Source organism: Acanthochromis polyacanthus, chromosome 17 (assembly GCF_021347895.1).
Source record: "Acanthochromis polyacanthus isolate Apoly-LR-REF ecotype Palm Island chromosome 17, KAUST_Apoly_ChrSc, whole genome shotgun sequence".
Lineage (NCBI taxonomy): Eukaryota > Metazoa > Chordata > Actinopteri > Pomacentridae > Acanthochromis > Acanthochromis polyacanthus.
Genome location: NC_067129.1, coordinates 26,940,609 through 26,956,902, shown reverse-complemented (window position 1 = coordinate 26,956,902; position 16,294 = coordinate 26,940,609). Strand labels below are relative to the sequence as shown.

Genomic DNA, 16,294 nt, shown 5'->3' with positions numbered 1-16,294 from the left:
GACCGTGTACTTGTACTACAGGCCGTGTACTTGTACTACAGATCATGTGCTTGTACTACAGACCGTGTACTTGTACTACAGACTGTGTACTTGTACTACAGACCGTGTACTTGTACTACAGACCGTGTACTTGTACTACAGACCGTGTACTTGTACTACAGGCCGTGTACTTGTACTACAGATCGTGTACTTGTACTACAGATCATGTACTTGTACTACAGACCGTGTACTTGTACTACAGGCCGTGTACTTGTACTACAGATCATGTACTTGTACTACAGACCGTGTGCTTGTACTACAGATCATGTACTTGTACTACAGATCGTGTACTTGTACTACAGATCGTGTACTTGTACTACAGACCGTGTACTTGTACTACAGGCCGTGTACTTGTACTACAGATCGTGTACTTGTACTACAGATCGTGTGCTTGTACTACAGATCGTGTGCTTGTACTACAGACCGTGTACTTGTACTACAGACCGTGTACTTGTACTACAGATCATGTACTTGTACTACAGACCGTGTACTTGTACTACAGACCATGTACTTGTACTACAGATCGTGTACTTGTACTACAGATCATGTACTTGTACTACAGATCATGTACTTGTACTACAGATCGTGTGCTTGTACTACAGACCGTGTACTTGTACTACAGGCCGTGTACTTGTACTACAGACCGTGTGCTTGTACTACAGATCATGTACTTGTACTACAGATCGTGTACTTGTACTACAGATCATGTACTTGTACTACAGATCGTGTACTTGTACTACAGACCGTGTACTTGTACTACAGGCCGTGTACTTGTACTACAGATCGTGTACTTGTACTACAGATCGTGTGCTTGTACTACAGATCGTGTGCTTGTACTACAGACCGTGTACTTGTACTACAGACTGTGTACTTGTACTACAGATCATGTACTTGTACTACAGACCGTGTACTTGTACTACAGACCATGTACTTGTACTACAGGCCGTGTACTTGTACTACAGATCGTGTACTTGTACTACAGATCATGTACTTGTACTACAGATCATGTACTTGTACTACAGATCGTGTGCTTGTACTACAGACCGTGTACTTGTACTACAGGCCGTGTACTTGTACTACAGACCGTGTGCTTGTACTACAGATCATGTACTTGTACTACAGATCGTGTACTTGTACTACAGATCATGTACTTGTACTACAGATCGTGTACTTGTACTACAGACCGTGTACTTGTACTACAGGCCGTGTACTTGTACTACAGGCCGTGTACTTGTACTACAGATCGTGTACTTGTACTAAAGATCGTGTGCTTGTACTACAGATCATGTGCTTGTACTACAGACCGTGTACTTGTACTACAGACTGTGTACTTGTACTACAGATCATGTACTTGTACTACAGACCGTGTACTTGTACTGCAGACCATGTACTTGTACTACAGATCGTGTACTTGTACTACAGATCATGTGCTTGTACTACAGACCGTGTACTTGTACTACAGACCGTGTACTTGTACTACAGATCATGTACTTGTACTACAATCATGTACTTGTACTACAGATCGTGTGCTTGTACTACAGACCGTGTACTTGTACTACAGACCATGTACTTGTACTACAGATCGTGTACTTGTACTACAGATCATGTGCTTGTACTACAGACCGTGTACTTGTACTACAGATCGTGTACTTGTACTACAGATCATGTACTTGTACTACAATCATGTACTTGTACTACAGATCGTGTGCTTGTACTACAGATCATGTGCTTGTACTACAGACCGTGTACTTGTACTACAGACCGTGTACTTGTACTACAGGCCGTGTACTTGTACTACAGATCGTGTACTTGTACTACAGATCATGTACTTGTACTACAGATCGTGTGCTTGTACTACAGACCGTGTACTTGTACTACAGGCCGTGTACTTGTACTACAGACCGTGTGCTTGTACTACAGATCATGTACTTGTACTACAGATCGTGTACTTGTACTACAGATCATGTACTTGTACTACAGATCGTGTACTTGTACTACAGACCGTGTACTTGTACTACAGGCCGTGTACTTGTACTACAGGCCGTGTACTTGTACTACAGATCGTGTACTTGTACTAAAGATCGTGTGCTTGTACTACAGATCATGTGCTTGTACTACAGACCGTGTACTTGTACTACAGACTGTGTACTTGTACTACAGATCATGTACTTGTACTACAGACCGTGTACTTGTACTGCAGACCATGTACTTGTACTACAGATCGTGTACTTGTACTACAGATCATGTGCTTGTACTACAGACCGTGTACTTGTACTACAGACCGTGTACTTGTACTACAGATCATGTACTTGTACTACAATCATGTACTTGTACTACAGATCGTGTGCTTGTACTACAGACCGTGTACTTGTACTACAGACCATGTACTTGTACTACAGATCGTGTACTTGTACTACAGATCATGTGCTTGTACTACAGACCGTGTACTTGTACTACAGATCGTGTACTTGTACTACAGATCATGTACTTGTACTACAATCATGTACTTGTACTACAGATCGTGTGCTTGTACTACAGATCATGTGCTTGTACTACAGACCGTGTACTTGTACTACAGACCGTGTACTTGTACTACAGGCCGTGTACTTGTACTACAGATCGTGTACTTGTACTACAGATCGTGTGCTTGTACTACAGATCATGTGCTTGTACTACAGACCGTGTACTTGTACTACAGACTGTGTACTTGTACTACAGATCATGTACTTGTACTACAGATCGTGTGCTTGTACTACAGACCGTGTACTTGTACTACAGGCCGTGTACTTGTACTACAGATCGTGTACTTGTACTACAGATCATGTACTTGTACTACAGACCGTGTGCTTGTACTACAGACCGTGTACTTGTACTACAGATCGTGTGCTTGTACTACAGATTGTGTACTTGTACTACAGATCATGTACTTGTACTACAGACCGTGTACTTGTACTACAGATCGTGTACTTGTACTACAGACCGTGTACTTGTACTACAGATCGTGTGCTTGTACTACAGATCATGTACTTGTACTACAGATCATGTACTTTTACTACAGATCGTGTGCTTGTACTACAGATCATGTACTTGTACTACAGATCGTGTGCTTGTACTACAGATCATGTACTTGTACTACAGACCGTGTACTTGTACTACAGATCGTGTGCTTGTACTACAGATCATGTACTTTTACTACAGATCATGTACTTGTACTACAGACCGTGTACTTGTACTACAGACCGTGTACTTGTACTACAGACCGTGTACATGTACTACAGGCCGTGTACTTGTACTACAGATCATGTACTTGTACTACAGATCATGTACTTGTACTACATACCGTGTACTTGTACTACAGACCGTGTACTTGTACTACAGGCCGTGTACTTGTACTACAGGCCGTGTAGTTGTACTACAGATCGTGTGCTTGTACTACAGATCGTGTACTTGTACTACAGATCGTGTGCTTGTACTACAGATCATGTATTTGTACTACAGACCGTGTACTTGTACTACAGACCGTGTACTTGTACTACAGGCCGTGTACTTGTACTACAGATCGTGTGCTTGTACTACAGATCATGTGCTTGTACTACAGACCGTGTACTTGTACTACAGACCGTGTACTTGTACTACAGACCGTGTGCTTGTACTACAGGCCGTGTACTTGTACTACAGATCATGTGCTTGTACTACAGACCGTGTACTTGTACTACAGATCGTGTGCTTGTACTACAGATCATGTGCTTGTACTACAGACCGTGTACTTGTACTACAGACTGTGTACTTGTACTACCTGCGGCCTGCAGCCACTGCTCTCGGTGTCCATCGGGGATCAGACTCTCCCGTTGGCGGACATACTGTTTGAGGGCGGAGCCAGCGTCCAACACACCCTGTTCATCTCCCTCCAGAGGGGCAGAGTTCGGTGATGTCATCAGGGCCTCCACCAATCGGTTGACTTTGGTGGCGAGACCACAGCGACGGTAGACGCCCTCCACCTTAAGGCCTGAGAGACAAACGTTAATGACAAACTGGAAAAACCACACCTGAACCGAACGTTGGACTGAAAAACAAACAAAAACAACCAAAAAAAAAAAAATATTTAAAGAGCAAAGAGCAAAATGAACGAGAGCATTTTAAAACTAACGGCTAAAACAAATATAAAATAAGATTCATGTTATAAAACTGGGTTCGAAAGGAGCTGAGCTGTACGGTGGATATAAACAGCTGTATGAGTTATGAGTTTCTGTGTGTTTAATGTTGGGAAATGTTTATTTGTTATGCTCATGTATGTTGATGTATGTCTTTGCCTGCTCTGGGACTGCAGGTGGAAATTAGCATTCGTGCTATAACCTGGCATAACGCATCTCTCCCTTCGGGGTTAATGTTTATTTGTGCAATGTCCCATGGATCAAATAAATAAAAGAAAGAAAGAAAGACGGTGGATATAAAGAGCTGTACGGTGGATATAAACAGCTGTGTGGTGGATATAAACAGCTGTGTGGTGGATTTAAACGATGGGTTAAAAGAGTGCATAAAGTTGTACTAGACTTCAGGTGATGTTTGAGTTGAGCAGATCTGGAACATCTGGATGGATTTGGATGTTTTTGCATCTCTGAGTGAGAACTGGACATTACTCTAGAATAACTCTGGATATTAACACCTGGAAACATCAGAAACCTGGAAATGAAAGTTCACGGTCCGACAGAACATTTAGGAACAAACCGACTACCAGCAGTGGTCCATTTAATTAAACTGCTTTGCTAGTCGTTGTTTCCACAGCAACAGCCTGCCTCACAGTGATTGGTTGTTCACGAACTCTGCTGACCGTAGGCGGTGATGTGGGAGATGCAGCGCTCCACGGCCGCCGGCACCGAACCTCTCGCCCCCACGTCTATCATCGGGTACAGCATCTGGCGAGCTGAGCCCTGATTGGCCACAGCAGGGTGGGGTGGAGCTGAGCCCTGATTGGCCACAGCAGGGTGGGGTGGAGCTGAGCCCTGATTGGCCAGAGCTCTCTGCAGGTGGCTGAACCAGGAGCGACAGCTGTGCTGCTCCTTGAAGCGAAAGGCCACGCTCCTAGTGGGAAAAACGACAGCAGTTCACCTGCGGCATGCTCAGCCAATCAGAGGCCAGGAGCTGACTGATCTGTAACGTCTTTCTCACCTGTCCGTGGTCGCCATGGTGATGATGTTTTCAGATGGATTCATCTCTGGAAGAAGAGGGAAAGTAATCATCCACTGTGTAAATTCAAACACAGCAACAGAAACGTTTTAGATCCTTCAGTCAGAAACGATTTTCTTTGTTTTCTTTTCTGTGGGATCTCATTGGGAGGATATATACATATGTAAATATATATTATTCATATATATAATATATATTTCAGTAACTTCCTGGCTGTGACGTCTCAGACAGAACTTAGAGAACTTTCTGTTCCTGCAGGTGGCGCTCAGCAGCAATGCTTCAGGTGAGGCTGGTTATAATTTATGTTACCGTGGTGACTGAGCGTGCTCAGTTCCATCCTCAGCGGCTGCTGCGAGCGTCTCTGGACCGGGTGGACGCTGACTCCGTCCTCCCACAGCAACAACCAGGCATCTGGCTGGCTCGAGGCTCCGCCCACTTCAACCACACATACTTTACTGATGGCACAGGCCCCGCCCACTTCTGCATAAGACACCCCCCTGGGAGAATCACCTGTAAGGAAGAACTCATGTGAAGTCAGTGGTCTGTCACAGAAAGCTGTACTTACTGTAACCATGGAAACGTCAGGACCTGTCAGACAGGTGTACCTTCAGGATGTGGACCAAGTGAGTCTGCAGAGCCTCTTTGTCATCGGCATTGCAGATCAGCTGACCGCTCAGTGTCACCATCTCAAACTGATGAGTCGGTCTGAAACAGAATTACATCAGTTAGTAGAAATAAACCTCAGTGTGGGTCAGAGGATCAAAAAACATCTCAACTTCTGTCTGTGAGCAGCTGCAGTACTGAAGAACCTCCAGCAGAGGGAGCTGTAATAATAAAGAACCGAGAGTGCCTGTACAACCAGAGTGGCGACAACTGGGGATTTGACGCCATTTTGTTTCCATTCACTCAATATGGGACGTGTAGCGCGAGGTGCACATTCACGAAAACTAGCCATTTATGGATTGCTTACTGATTTCAAGACATGTTTTGGACAAAATATTTTACTGGCTTGTTTTGTCTGGATGTCCAAGGTTGGATTATGACTGTTTTTTGTGGAATATTTTCATCTGTGACTAGTTTTGAGCCTTCAAAGGTGAGTTGTGCTGTTTACGTTATTTGCTGTTTGTTGGACAAATGTGTTTACATTACCCGCTGTGGTAATCACATCTGAAAGTGGTTTATACCGGCGGATTCATGAGAATCTAAGCTTTCCATGGGTGTATAATGTTTCTATCATCAAGTTTGCAGCTTCGGTCAATTTAGTAAAATACATTTGCACATACGGGCCGCTGAAGTTTAACGGGTGCATCTCCATGCATGAAAATGGTCAAAGTCAAAATAACCACATCTGCCTAAAATCACATCAAACTTTTCTATCTGTCATTCACCCATACATCATAACATGAAAGCACATACATGGGACTAACCTGGCATAAAAACCATGATGAAGTCGGTTTCCATCCCACTCTCCGGACTTTATTTTCCCACAGTTTCATTCTTTCAGTATTACTGGGAAATCTAAACATGTGGAATCCCTTCTCCGATCGATTTGTGCACCCAAAGGCACAACAGCCCGTCATTTTTCAGGTATTTAAGAAGCGAAAAAGGACCTAGAATTACTCTCTGCGGTATAAACAACGTTAACAGGAAAACCCAGCGTTCATGAATTGGAAACAAAATGGCACCATAGATCACGTGACCAAAATTTTTTGGACCCGTCATGTCGCCACTCTGGTTATACAGGCACTCTAAAAGAACCTCTAGCAGGGGGAACGATAATAATAAAGAGCTTCAAGCAGGGGGAGCTGGAATAATAAAGAACCTCCAGCAGGGGGAGCTGTAATAATAAAGAACCTCCAGCAGAGGGAACTGTAATAACAATGAACCTCCAGCAGGGGGAGCTGTAATAATAAAGAACCTCCAGCAGAGGGAACTGTAATAACAATGAACCTCCAGCAGGGGGAGCTGTAATAATAAAGAACCTCCAGCAGAGGGAACTGTAATAACAATGAACCTCCAGCAGGGGGAGCTGTAATAATAAAGAACCTCCAGCAGAGGGAACTGTAATAACAATGAACCTCCAGCAGGGGGAGCTGTAATAATAAAGAACCTCCAACAGGGGGCGCTGTAGTACAGTGTGGAAACGGAAAACCTAAACTTTAAACTGTGATCAGAACTAGTTTCTGATTCTGTTTCTGACAAAGAACTTCATTTTAGTCATCAACAGTATTACTAGTCTTAATTAGCAGTATCAGGAGTATTTATCCCCCCATCGAATCGCCACCTTATCGCGGTGAAGGGGCTTGAGTGTCTCGGTGATCCTGGGAGCTATGTTGTCCAGGGCATAAGCCCCTAGTAGGATCTCCCAAGGCAAACTGATCCTGGGTGAGAGACCAGACTAAGAGCGATTCAGAAGACCACGATGAAAACAAGACTTGGTAAAGTCGCTACCTCGCCCGGGTTAGGGAAACCGGGGCCTTTCTCTGGAGCCAGGCCTGGGAGGGAGCTCGTACAGGAGCGTCTGGTGGCCGAGCCTTGGGGTCCCGTGGGGCTCGGTTGGGCACAGCCCGAAGAAGTAACACGGGGCCACCGCCCAGTAGGCCCACCACCTGCAGGGCAGGAAGTCGGGGTCGGGTGCTATGTACACCGCGCAGTAGGCAGGAGCGGGCGCCTGGGCGTGCCGCCCCCTGGTGGTGTAGACTAACTCTGGGGACGTGGAATGTCATCTCACTGGCGGGGAAGGAACATCAGCTGGTGTGGGAGGTGGAGCGATACCGACTAGATATAGTTGGGCTGACCTCCACGCACAGTAAGGGTTCTGGAACCAGAATCCTGGAGAGGGGTTGGACTCTCTCCTACTCCGGAGTTGCCCAAAGTGAGAGGCACCAGGCGGGTGTGGGGATACTCACAAGCCCCTGGCTGAACGCCTCTTTGTTGCAGTTCTCCCCGGAGAACGAGAGGGTCGCCTCTCTGCGACTTCATATTGCAGAGGGGAAAACTCTGACTGTTGTCTGTGCGTATGCACCGAACAGCGGTTCGGAGTATTCGGCCTTCTTGGAGTCTCTGGGTGGTGTCCTGGAAGGGGTACCGCACGGGATTCCATAGTTCTCCTGGGAGACTTCAACGCTCACGTGGGCAACGATGGAGAAACCTGGAGGGGGGTGATTGGGAGGAACGGCCTGCCTTATCTAAACCTGAGTGGTGTTTTGTTATTGGACTTCTGTGCTAGTCATGGATTGTCCATAACAAACACCATGTTCGAGCATAAGGTTGCTCATAAGTGTATTTGGTACCAGAGCACCTTAGGCCAAAGGCCCATGATCGACTTTATAGTCGTATCGTCAGACCTGCGGCCGTATGTTTTGGACACTCAGGTGAAGAGAGGTTCAGAGCTGTCAACTGGTCACCACCTGGTGGTGAGTTGGATCCGATGGCAGGGAAGACTGCCGGACAGACCTGGTAAACCCAAACGTGTAGTGGAGTTTCTCCTGCATCCCGGGGGAGGTTGGGGACATGGATTCTGAGTGGTCCATGTTCAAAGCCTCCATTGCAGAAGCAGCTGCTAGGCGCTGTGGTGTGAAGGTCACTGGTGCCTGTCGCGGCGGCAATCCAAAGACCTGCTGATGGACACCAGCAGTGAGGGAGGCCGTCAGGCTGAGAAAAGAGACTTTTCGAGCCTGGTTGGCTCGGGGGTCTCCCGAAGCAGCTGACAGGTACCGGCTGGCCAAAAGGGCAGCAGCTGTGGTGGTTGTGGAAGCTAAAACTCGGGTGTGGGAGGAGTTCGGCGAGGCCATGGAGAAGGACTTTCGGTCGGCCTTGGGGAAGTTCTGGCAAACCGTTTGACACCTCAGGAAGGGGAGGCAGGGCTTTGTTCAGGCTGTGTACGGTCGGGGTGGAGAACTGTTGACCCGTACTGGGGATATCGTCGAGTGGTGGAAAGAGCACTTTGAGGAACTCCTGAACCTGGTAAACACGTCTTCTATGGAAGAGGCAGAGGCTGAAGACTCCGGGGGATCTTCGTCCATGTCCGTGGCAGAAATCGCCGAGGTAGTTAAGAAACTCCTCGGTGGCAAGGTGCCAGGTGTGGACGAGATTCGCCCTGAGATGCTGAAGGCTCTGGACATTGTTGGACTGTCTTGGTTGACACGGCTATACAATGTCGCGTGGGCATCGGGTACAGTACCTGTGGAGTGGCAGACCGGGGTGGTGGTCCCTATTTTCAAAAAGGGGGACCGGAGAGTGTGTGCCAACTATCATGGTATCACACTTCTCAGCCTCCCCGGGAAAGTTTACTCTAGGGAGCTGGAAGGGAGGATCCGACCGATAGTTGAACCTCGGATTCAGGAGGAGCAATGCGGATTCCGTCCCGGTCGTGGAACAGCGGACCAGCTCTTTACCCTTGCAGAGCTGCTGAGGGGGTCAGGGGAGTATGACCTGCCAGTCTACATGTGTTTTATGGATCTGGAGAAGGCCTATGACTGTGTCCCCCTAGGGGCTTTGTGGGGGGCACTGCAGGAGTATGGGGTCCCGGGCTCATTGCTACGAGCCGTTCGGTCCCTGTACGACCAAAGTGAGAGCTGTGTCAGCATACTCGGCACTAAGTCAGACACGTTTCCGGTGGGTGTTGGACTCCGCCAGGGCTGCTCTTGTCTCCAATCCTGTTTGTGGTTTTCATGGACAGGATTTCAAGGCGCAGTCGTGGTGGGGAGGGTTTTCGGTTTGGGAGCCTCAGGATTGCATCTCTGCTTTTTGCGGATGATGTGGTTTTGTTGGCGTCCTCAGACCGTGACCTCCGGCACACACTGGAGCGGTTTGCAGCCGAGTGTGAAGCGGCAGGGATGCGGATCAGCACCTTCAAGTCCGAGGCCATGGTTCTCTGCCGGAAACCGGTGGATTGCTCCCGCCGGGTTGGTGAGGATTTGCTTCCCCAGGCAACGGAGTTTAAGTATCTCGGGATCTTGTTCACGAGTGATGGGAAAATGGACCGAGAGATGGACAGGCGAATTGGTGCAGCGTCAACAGTAATGCGGGCGTTGTACCGAACCGACGTGGTGAAGAGAGAGCTGAGCCGTAAGGCGAAGCTCTCAATTTACCAGTCCATCTACGTTCCAACCCTCACCTATGGTCATGAGCTTTGGGTAGTGACCGAAAGAACAAGATCGCGGATACAAGCGGTCGAAATGAGCTTCCTCCGTAGGGTGGCTGGGCTCAGCCTTAGAGATAGGGTGAGGGGCTCAGACATCCGGAGGGAGCTCGGAGTAGAGCTGCTGCTCCTTCGCATCAAAAGGAGCCAGTTGAGGTGGTTTGGCCATCTGATTCGGATGCCTCCAGGGAGACTTCCTTTGGAGGTTTTCAGAGCACGTCCATCTGGGAGGAGACCCCGGGGCAGACCCAGAACTCTCTGGAGGGATTATATATCTCGTCTGGCCTGGGAACGCCTTGGGATCCCTCCGGAAGAGCTGGAAAGCGTTGCAAGGAGGAGGGACGTCTGGAACGACCTGCTTCGCCTGCTGCCTCCACGACCCGGCTCCGGATAAGCGGAAGAGAATGGATGGATGGAGGAGTATTTATTTGTAGTATTAGAAGTATTTCTTAGCAGTATTAGGTGTATTTATGAATGGTATTCCATGTATTAATTAGTAGTATTATGTGTATTAATAAGTACTACCAGTAGTATTTATTTGTAGTATTATCTGTATTCATTAGTGGTACCAGAAATATTCATTAGTAGTATTAGTAGTATTCATTAGTAGTATTTGTCGTATGAGTACTGCATGTACCCATCTCTGAGTAACTCTGATAGAACCTCTCTCAGTAGTATTTATTAGTAGCACTGTAGTACTAGTAGTATTAGTACTGCATATACCCATCTCTGAGGAACACTGATAGAACCTCTCTCAGTAGTATTTATGAGTAGTACTGTAGTACTAGTAGTATTACTACTGTGTTTACCCGTCACTGAGGAACACTGATAGAACTTCTCTCAGGTCCAGAACGTCGCAGGCTGCTGAGTCGTTCTCCAGAGAGAACAGGAAGCGGTCATCTTCCAGTTTACCGTGAAGCTCCTCCTCCTCCTCACCTGCACAGGTGACACCAGAAACAACACATGACCCAGAAACCCCAGAGTCCATCTGTTTACCTGGCTGCATGTCAGGGGTATTACCTGAGGGGGCGGAGCCAAGTCTCCCTTTGGCTGACTGGGGCAGATGAGGTGGAACCTCTGGAACAGAACCAGGTGAGTTAGACGCAGTTACCTGTGTGTGTGTTGCCTGTGTGTGTGTGTTACCTGTGTACTCGTTGAGTCGCAGCAGCTCCGTTTGCATTGCCTGATTGGCTCTCTCTGCCAGCAGGATGGGGGAGGGGCTCTGTGGATCTGATGGACTCACCTGTGCACAGGTGACATGCAGGTAACGTACAGGTAACATGTCTGAGTGATGGAGCAGCAGCAGGACGTTAATGAGTCTAAAGTGGATGTCAAACCTTTGCTCCGGAGCAGATCAGAGACATCGTCTCCTCGATGTTGTCGCTGCAGACCACCTGACGGAGACGCTGGAAAGCAAACACAGCGTGGAGGGTTCTCCAAGTGAGATGGACAGGTAGTAGACAGGTAGCAGACAGGTAGTGGATAGGTAACAAGGATTCAGTCCATACACCTGGACTATGCAGGTAAACTAATTGGTTTCACAGAAGCTGAACTACCTGCTCCATCATTGAGGGGGACGACGTCAGAGCGTGGACGAGTCTGTAGCGCCCCCTGCTGTATTTATCCTGGATGAACTGGGACCGCTCCTCGTCCGTCGACTCTGGATGCAGCTGGTCCACCGCCGGCACCACAGGAGCCCATACCTGATTGGCCAACTGGTTACCATAGGTAACAAACAGCTGGAACAGACACAAGACCACACCGGTTCTGGTTGAGTGTACGTCGCACACGTTTTGGCTGCCGCTGCTCTCCAGTGTTGTTGTCTGCTCATGTAAAGCGACCTTGGGTTTGTGAAAGGTGCTATATAAATTGAACTTATTTATTATTATTACCTGTATGAATGGTTCAGTCCACCCATCAACTGTATGCGTGGTTCAGTCCCCGTCCTCACCTGTATGAGTGGTTCAGTCCACCAATCAACTGTATAAGTGGTTCAGTCCCTCTCCTCACCTGTATGAGTGGTTCGGTCCAGACCTTGTTGTCCATCTTCAGACTGCGTACCTTCGACAGGTTGCTGCCCAGAGCTCGATGCTGACCTGAGAACAAATGTTTTAAGCATTCTGCTGTAAGACCTATTAGCATTGTTAGCGTTCTGCATTTAAAACTATTAGTATTGCTAGCATTCTGCATTCAGTTCTATTAGCATTCTGTATTTAAACCTATTAGCATTGCTAGCATTTTGCATTCAGTTCTATTAGCACTATTATCATTCGCCATACAAATCTCTTAGCATTGTTAGCATTCTGCATTTAAACCTATTAGCATTGTGAGCATTCTGCATTTAAATTTATTAGCATTGTTAGCATTCTGCATTCAGGCCTATTAGCAAATTAGCATTCTCCATACAAACCTATTAGCATCCATTATTATTCTGCATTCAGACCTATTAGCATATTAACAAACTAACAGAAAAACCAATCAGACATGAGGGCATGGGGCCACCTGGATATCCATTGGCTACCTGCACAGTCCTGACAGATGACCAGCAGCAGGTTGACCGATGCCCACTCAGGATTGGCCGCTGCACAGTCTCCACAAACTTTGTTGCAGGGGTTTTCCCAGAGGCGCAGCGCCACCTGGCTGCAGGACAAAGCGCTGCGAATGGTCGAGGACAGGCTGTCCAACCAGACGGACAATTCTTTCGATGAATCAACAGACAGGCTGCAGGGGGTGGGGTTAAAATCACGATGTAGAGACAACAAGGAAGAGTGTTGGACTGTACAAATGTGATGGACAGTTAGTGAGACGGGTAGTGAGACAGGTGGTGAGAAAAGTGGTGGGACAGGTGGTGAGACAAGCGGTGAGACAGGTGGTGAGACAGGTGGTGAGACAGGTGGTGAGACAGAATTTAGACAGGTGGTGAGACAGGTGGTGAGACAACCGGTGAGACAGATGATGAGACAGAATTTAGATAGGTGGTGATACAGGTAGTGAGACAGGTGGTGAGACAACCGTTGAGACAAATGGTGAGACAGAATTTAGATAGGTGGTGAGACAGGTGGTGAGACAGGTGGTGAGACAACTGGTGAGACAGATGGTGAGACAGAATTTCGATAGGTGGTGAGACAGAATTTAGATAGGTGGTGAGACAGAATTTAGATAGATGGTGAGACAGAATTTAGACAGGTGGTGAGACAGGCGGTTAGACAGGTGGTGAGACAGAATTTAGACAAGTGGTGAGACAGGTGGTGAGACAAGCGGTGAGACAGATGGTGAGACAGGTGGTGAGACAGGTGGTGCGACAGAATTTAGAAAGGTGGTGAGACAGGTGGTGAGACAGATGATGAGACAGAATTTAGACATGTGATGAAACAGGTGGTGAGACAGAATTTAGATAGGTGGTGAGACAAGCGGTGAGACAGGTGGTCAGACAAGTGGTGAGACAGAGTTTAGACAGATGGTGAGACAGGTGGTGAGACAGAATTTAGATAGGTGGTGAGACAGGTGGTGAGACAGAATTTAGACAGGTGGTGAGACAAGCGGTGAGACAGGTGGTGAGACAGAATTTAGACAGGTGGTGAGACAAGCGGTGAGACAGGTGGTGAGACAGGTGGTGCGACAGAATTTAGAAAGGTGGTGAGACAGGTAGTGAGACAGAATTTAGACAGATGGTGAGACAGGTGGTGAGACAGAATTTAGACAGATGGTGAGACAGGTGGTGAGACAGAATTTAGATAGGTGGTGAGACAGGTGGTGAGACAGAATTTAGACAGGTGGTGGGACAAGCGGTGAGACAGGTGGTGAGACAGGTGGTGCGACAGAATTTAGAAAGGTGGTGAGACAGGTGGTGAGACAGAATTTAGACAGGTGGTGAGACAGGATGTGAGACAGGTGGTGAGACAGAATTTAGACAGGTGGTGAGACAGGTGGTGAGACAGGTGGGGAGACAGGTGTTTAGACAGGTGGTGAAACAGGTGGTGAGACAGGTGTGCACCTGAAGCTCCGGTACGGGGTGATGAGGCTGAACGAGTGCTTCCCGGTGGATTTAACTGTGGCCAGGTTCAGGGGGACGGAGAAGGAGGCGATGCCCAGCTGGAAGCCCTCCTTGTTGGGGTAGATCCAGAGGTTGTGGCCCCAGAGGGCGGCATAGGCACGGCTCCGCGGGTCCTTGATGGTGATTGGCCCATGCAGCTCAGTGGGGGTGGGGCTTGGCTGGCCCCGTGTTGCCAGCAGAGATGTGATCCAACCATCCTGGACCTCTGAAAGACAACAAAACAGGAGTCCAGTAGAGTCCAGAAAAGTCCATGAGAGTCCAGTGGTGTCCGTACAAGTCTAGTAAAATTCAGAGTCTAAAAGAGTCCAGTCGAGTTAATAGAGTTCGTAGAGTCCATAAGAGTCCAGTAGAGTCCAGTATCTTACCGTCATTATGAGCCATGAAGTCATAATGTTTCTTCCTGAAGTAAACTGAGAATCTGCCTTTGTCCTGTTTCTTCACGTTGGTGATGCTGGACACATGAAACAGGACCTCACTGAATCTGTCCTGATCAACAAAACAAACACACCCATCAGTCTGGTGACAGACGGACAGACAGACAGACAGACAGACAGACAGACAGAAAGACGGAAAGACAGACGGACGGACGGACGGACAGACAGGTATATGCAGGGAGACAGGTGAGACATGTCCACTTACTGTGCGTTTTTTCCACAGAGACATCAGCTGTCCGTCCAGCGTTGCCCATAAAACACTGTGTCTACCAGACAAAGACAGAAGATTTGTTTACGTCTCTGAAGCTGTCTGTCCTCCATCTGTCCATGTTCCCCAGCATGTGGACACCATCAGCTGTCCTGGAGTTCTTCAGGGTTCAGACCTATCTCACTCATGACTCTCTACCAGTGTCAGTCAGGTCACAGTGAGATAGACCCATGTCTCCATGAAACCACAGCACTGACGGACTGCTTCTGGATTCGTCTGTCCAGCTCATAAAACTTGATTTATTTAAACAACTAAATCAGAAGGAAGATATTTGAACCTGTGTTCTACCTGAAGCCCTTCCAGATGTCCAGCCAGCTGGCTCGGACCACTGCACTCTGAGGACCAGAACTTCCACTGACCCCCTTCTTCCTGGACACCCGGATGGTGGCCGCCCTGCAGGACAACACAAACACCCTTCAGCCTCAACAGCAGGAGGACATGGACTCCGGCTCAAAGCTCACAGCCTCTTCAGGTTTACCTTGGGATCTTCCGCTTCACAGATTTTCCTGATTGGTCAGCTGTGCGAGGAGGGGGTGGGGCTGGTCGTTTGGGGACGGGCCGACCTGAATCATTGGACGAGACACTGCAAAACAAATGAGCACTATGTGAGCACTGCTGCTTTCAGCACCGACAGTAGTACTGCTGCAGATACACACTTGATGGTATTTGTAGAGGCAGGATCTTCTTCCGTTAGTCCTTCAGGTCCAGAGGGGGCAGGGCTTACTCCAGGTTCTTCCTCTTCATTGGATGACTCGGTGTCTGCTTCCTCTTGGCTCGTCCAACAGCCCAACAAAGTGACATACGGGTTTTCTTCTTTGGTGTGAGAAGGTGGAGTCAAACCTGGGATCAGAACCAAGAGACCAGAATCAATTTTAGTAATGGAGGGAAGAGATCAGCAGGACAAAGATGGAGCATCAAGACAAAGACAGACCACCAAGACAAAAATGGACCAGCAGGACAACGATGGACCAACCAGACAAAGATGTATCACAAGGACAAACATGAACGACCAAGACAAATGAACAGATGGACCATTAGGACACAGACAACAACAGAACAAAGATGGACAACAAAGACAAGAATGGACCACCAAGAAAAAACTGGACCACCAGAACAAAGATGGACCAACAAGACAAGGACAAAACAGCAAAACAAAGATGGACCACTAGGAC

At 47.8% G+C, this 16,294-nt stretch overlaps 1 protein-coding gene across 1 annotated transcript in view; it reads right to left on the bottom strand.

The window, feature by feature from the left end:
- The window catches only part of LOC110971941 (arf-GAP with Rho-GAP domain, ANK repeat and PH domain-containing protein 1), a 28,972-nt gene that overhangs the window by 5,437 nt on the left and 7,241 nt on the right, over nt 1-16,294 (bottom strand). The window contains exons 6-23 of the mRNA XM_051937896.1: nt 15,779-15,962; nt 15,601-15,705; nt 15,411-15,515; nt 15,060-15,120; nt 14,786-14,906; nt 14,361-14,625; nt 12,888-13,087; nt 12,377-12,462; nt 11,923-12,105; nt 11,704-11,772; nt 11,510-11,609; nt 11,387-11,443; nt 11,176-11,302; nt 5,829-5,928; nt 5,533-5,746; nt 5,206-5,251; nt 4,868-5,118; nt 3,836-4,045 (exon numbers count right to left, since the gene is read on the bottom strand). Of these exons, the coding sequence (XP_051793856.1) occupies nt 3,836-4,045; nt 4,868-5,118; nt 5,206-5,251; nt 5,533-5,746; nt 5,829-5,928; nt 11,176-11,302; nt 11,387-11,443; nt 11,510-11,609; nt 11,704-11,772; nt 11,923-12,105; nt 12,377-12,462; nt 12,888-13,087; nt 14,361-14,625; nt 14,786-14,906; nt 15,060-15,120; nt 15,411-15,515; nt 15,601-15,705; nt 15,779-15,962 (2,484 nt within the window). The remainder of the gene's footprint in view (nt 1-3,835; nt 4,046-4,867; nt 5,119-5,205; nt 5,252-5,532; nt 5,747-5,828; nt 5,929-11,175; nt 11,303-11,386; nt 11,444-11,509; nt 11,610-11,703; nt 11,773-11,922; nt 12,106-12,376; nt 12,463-12,887; nt 13,088-14,360; nt 14,626-14,785; nt 14,907-15,059; nt 15,121-15,410; nt 15,516-15,600; nt 15,706-15,778; nt 15,963-16,294) is intronic.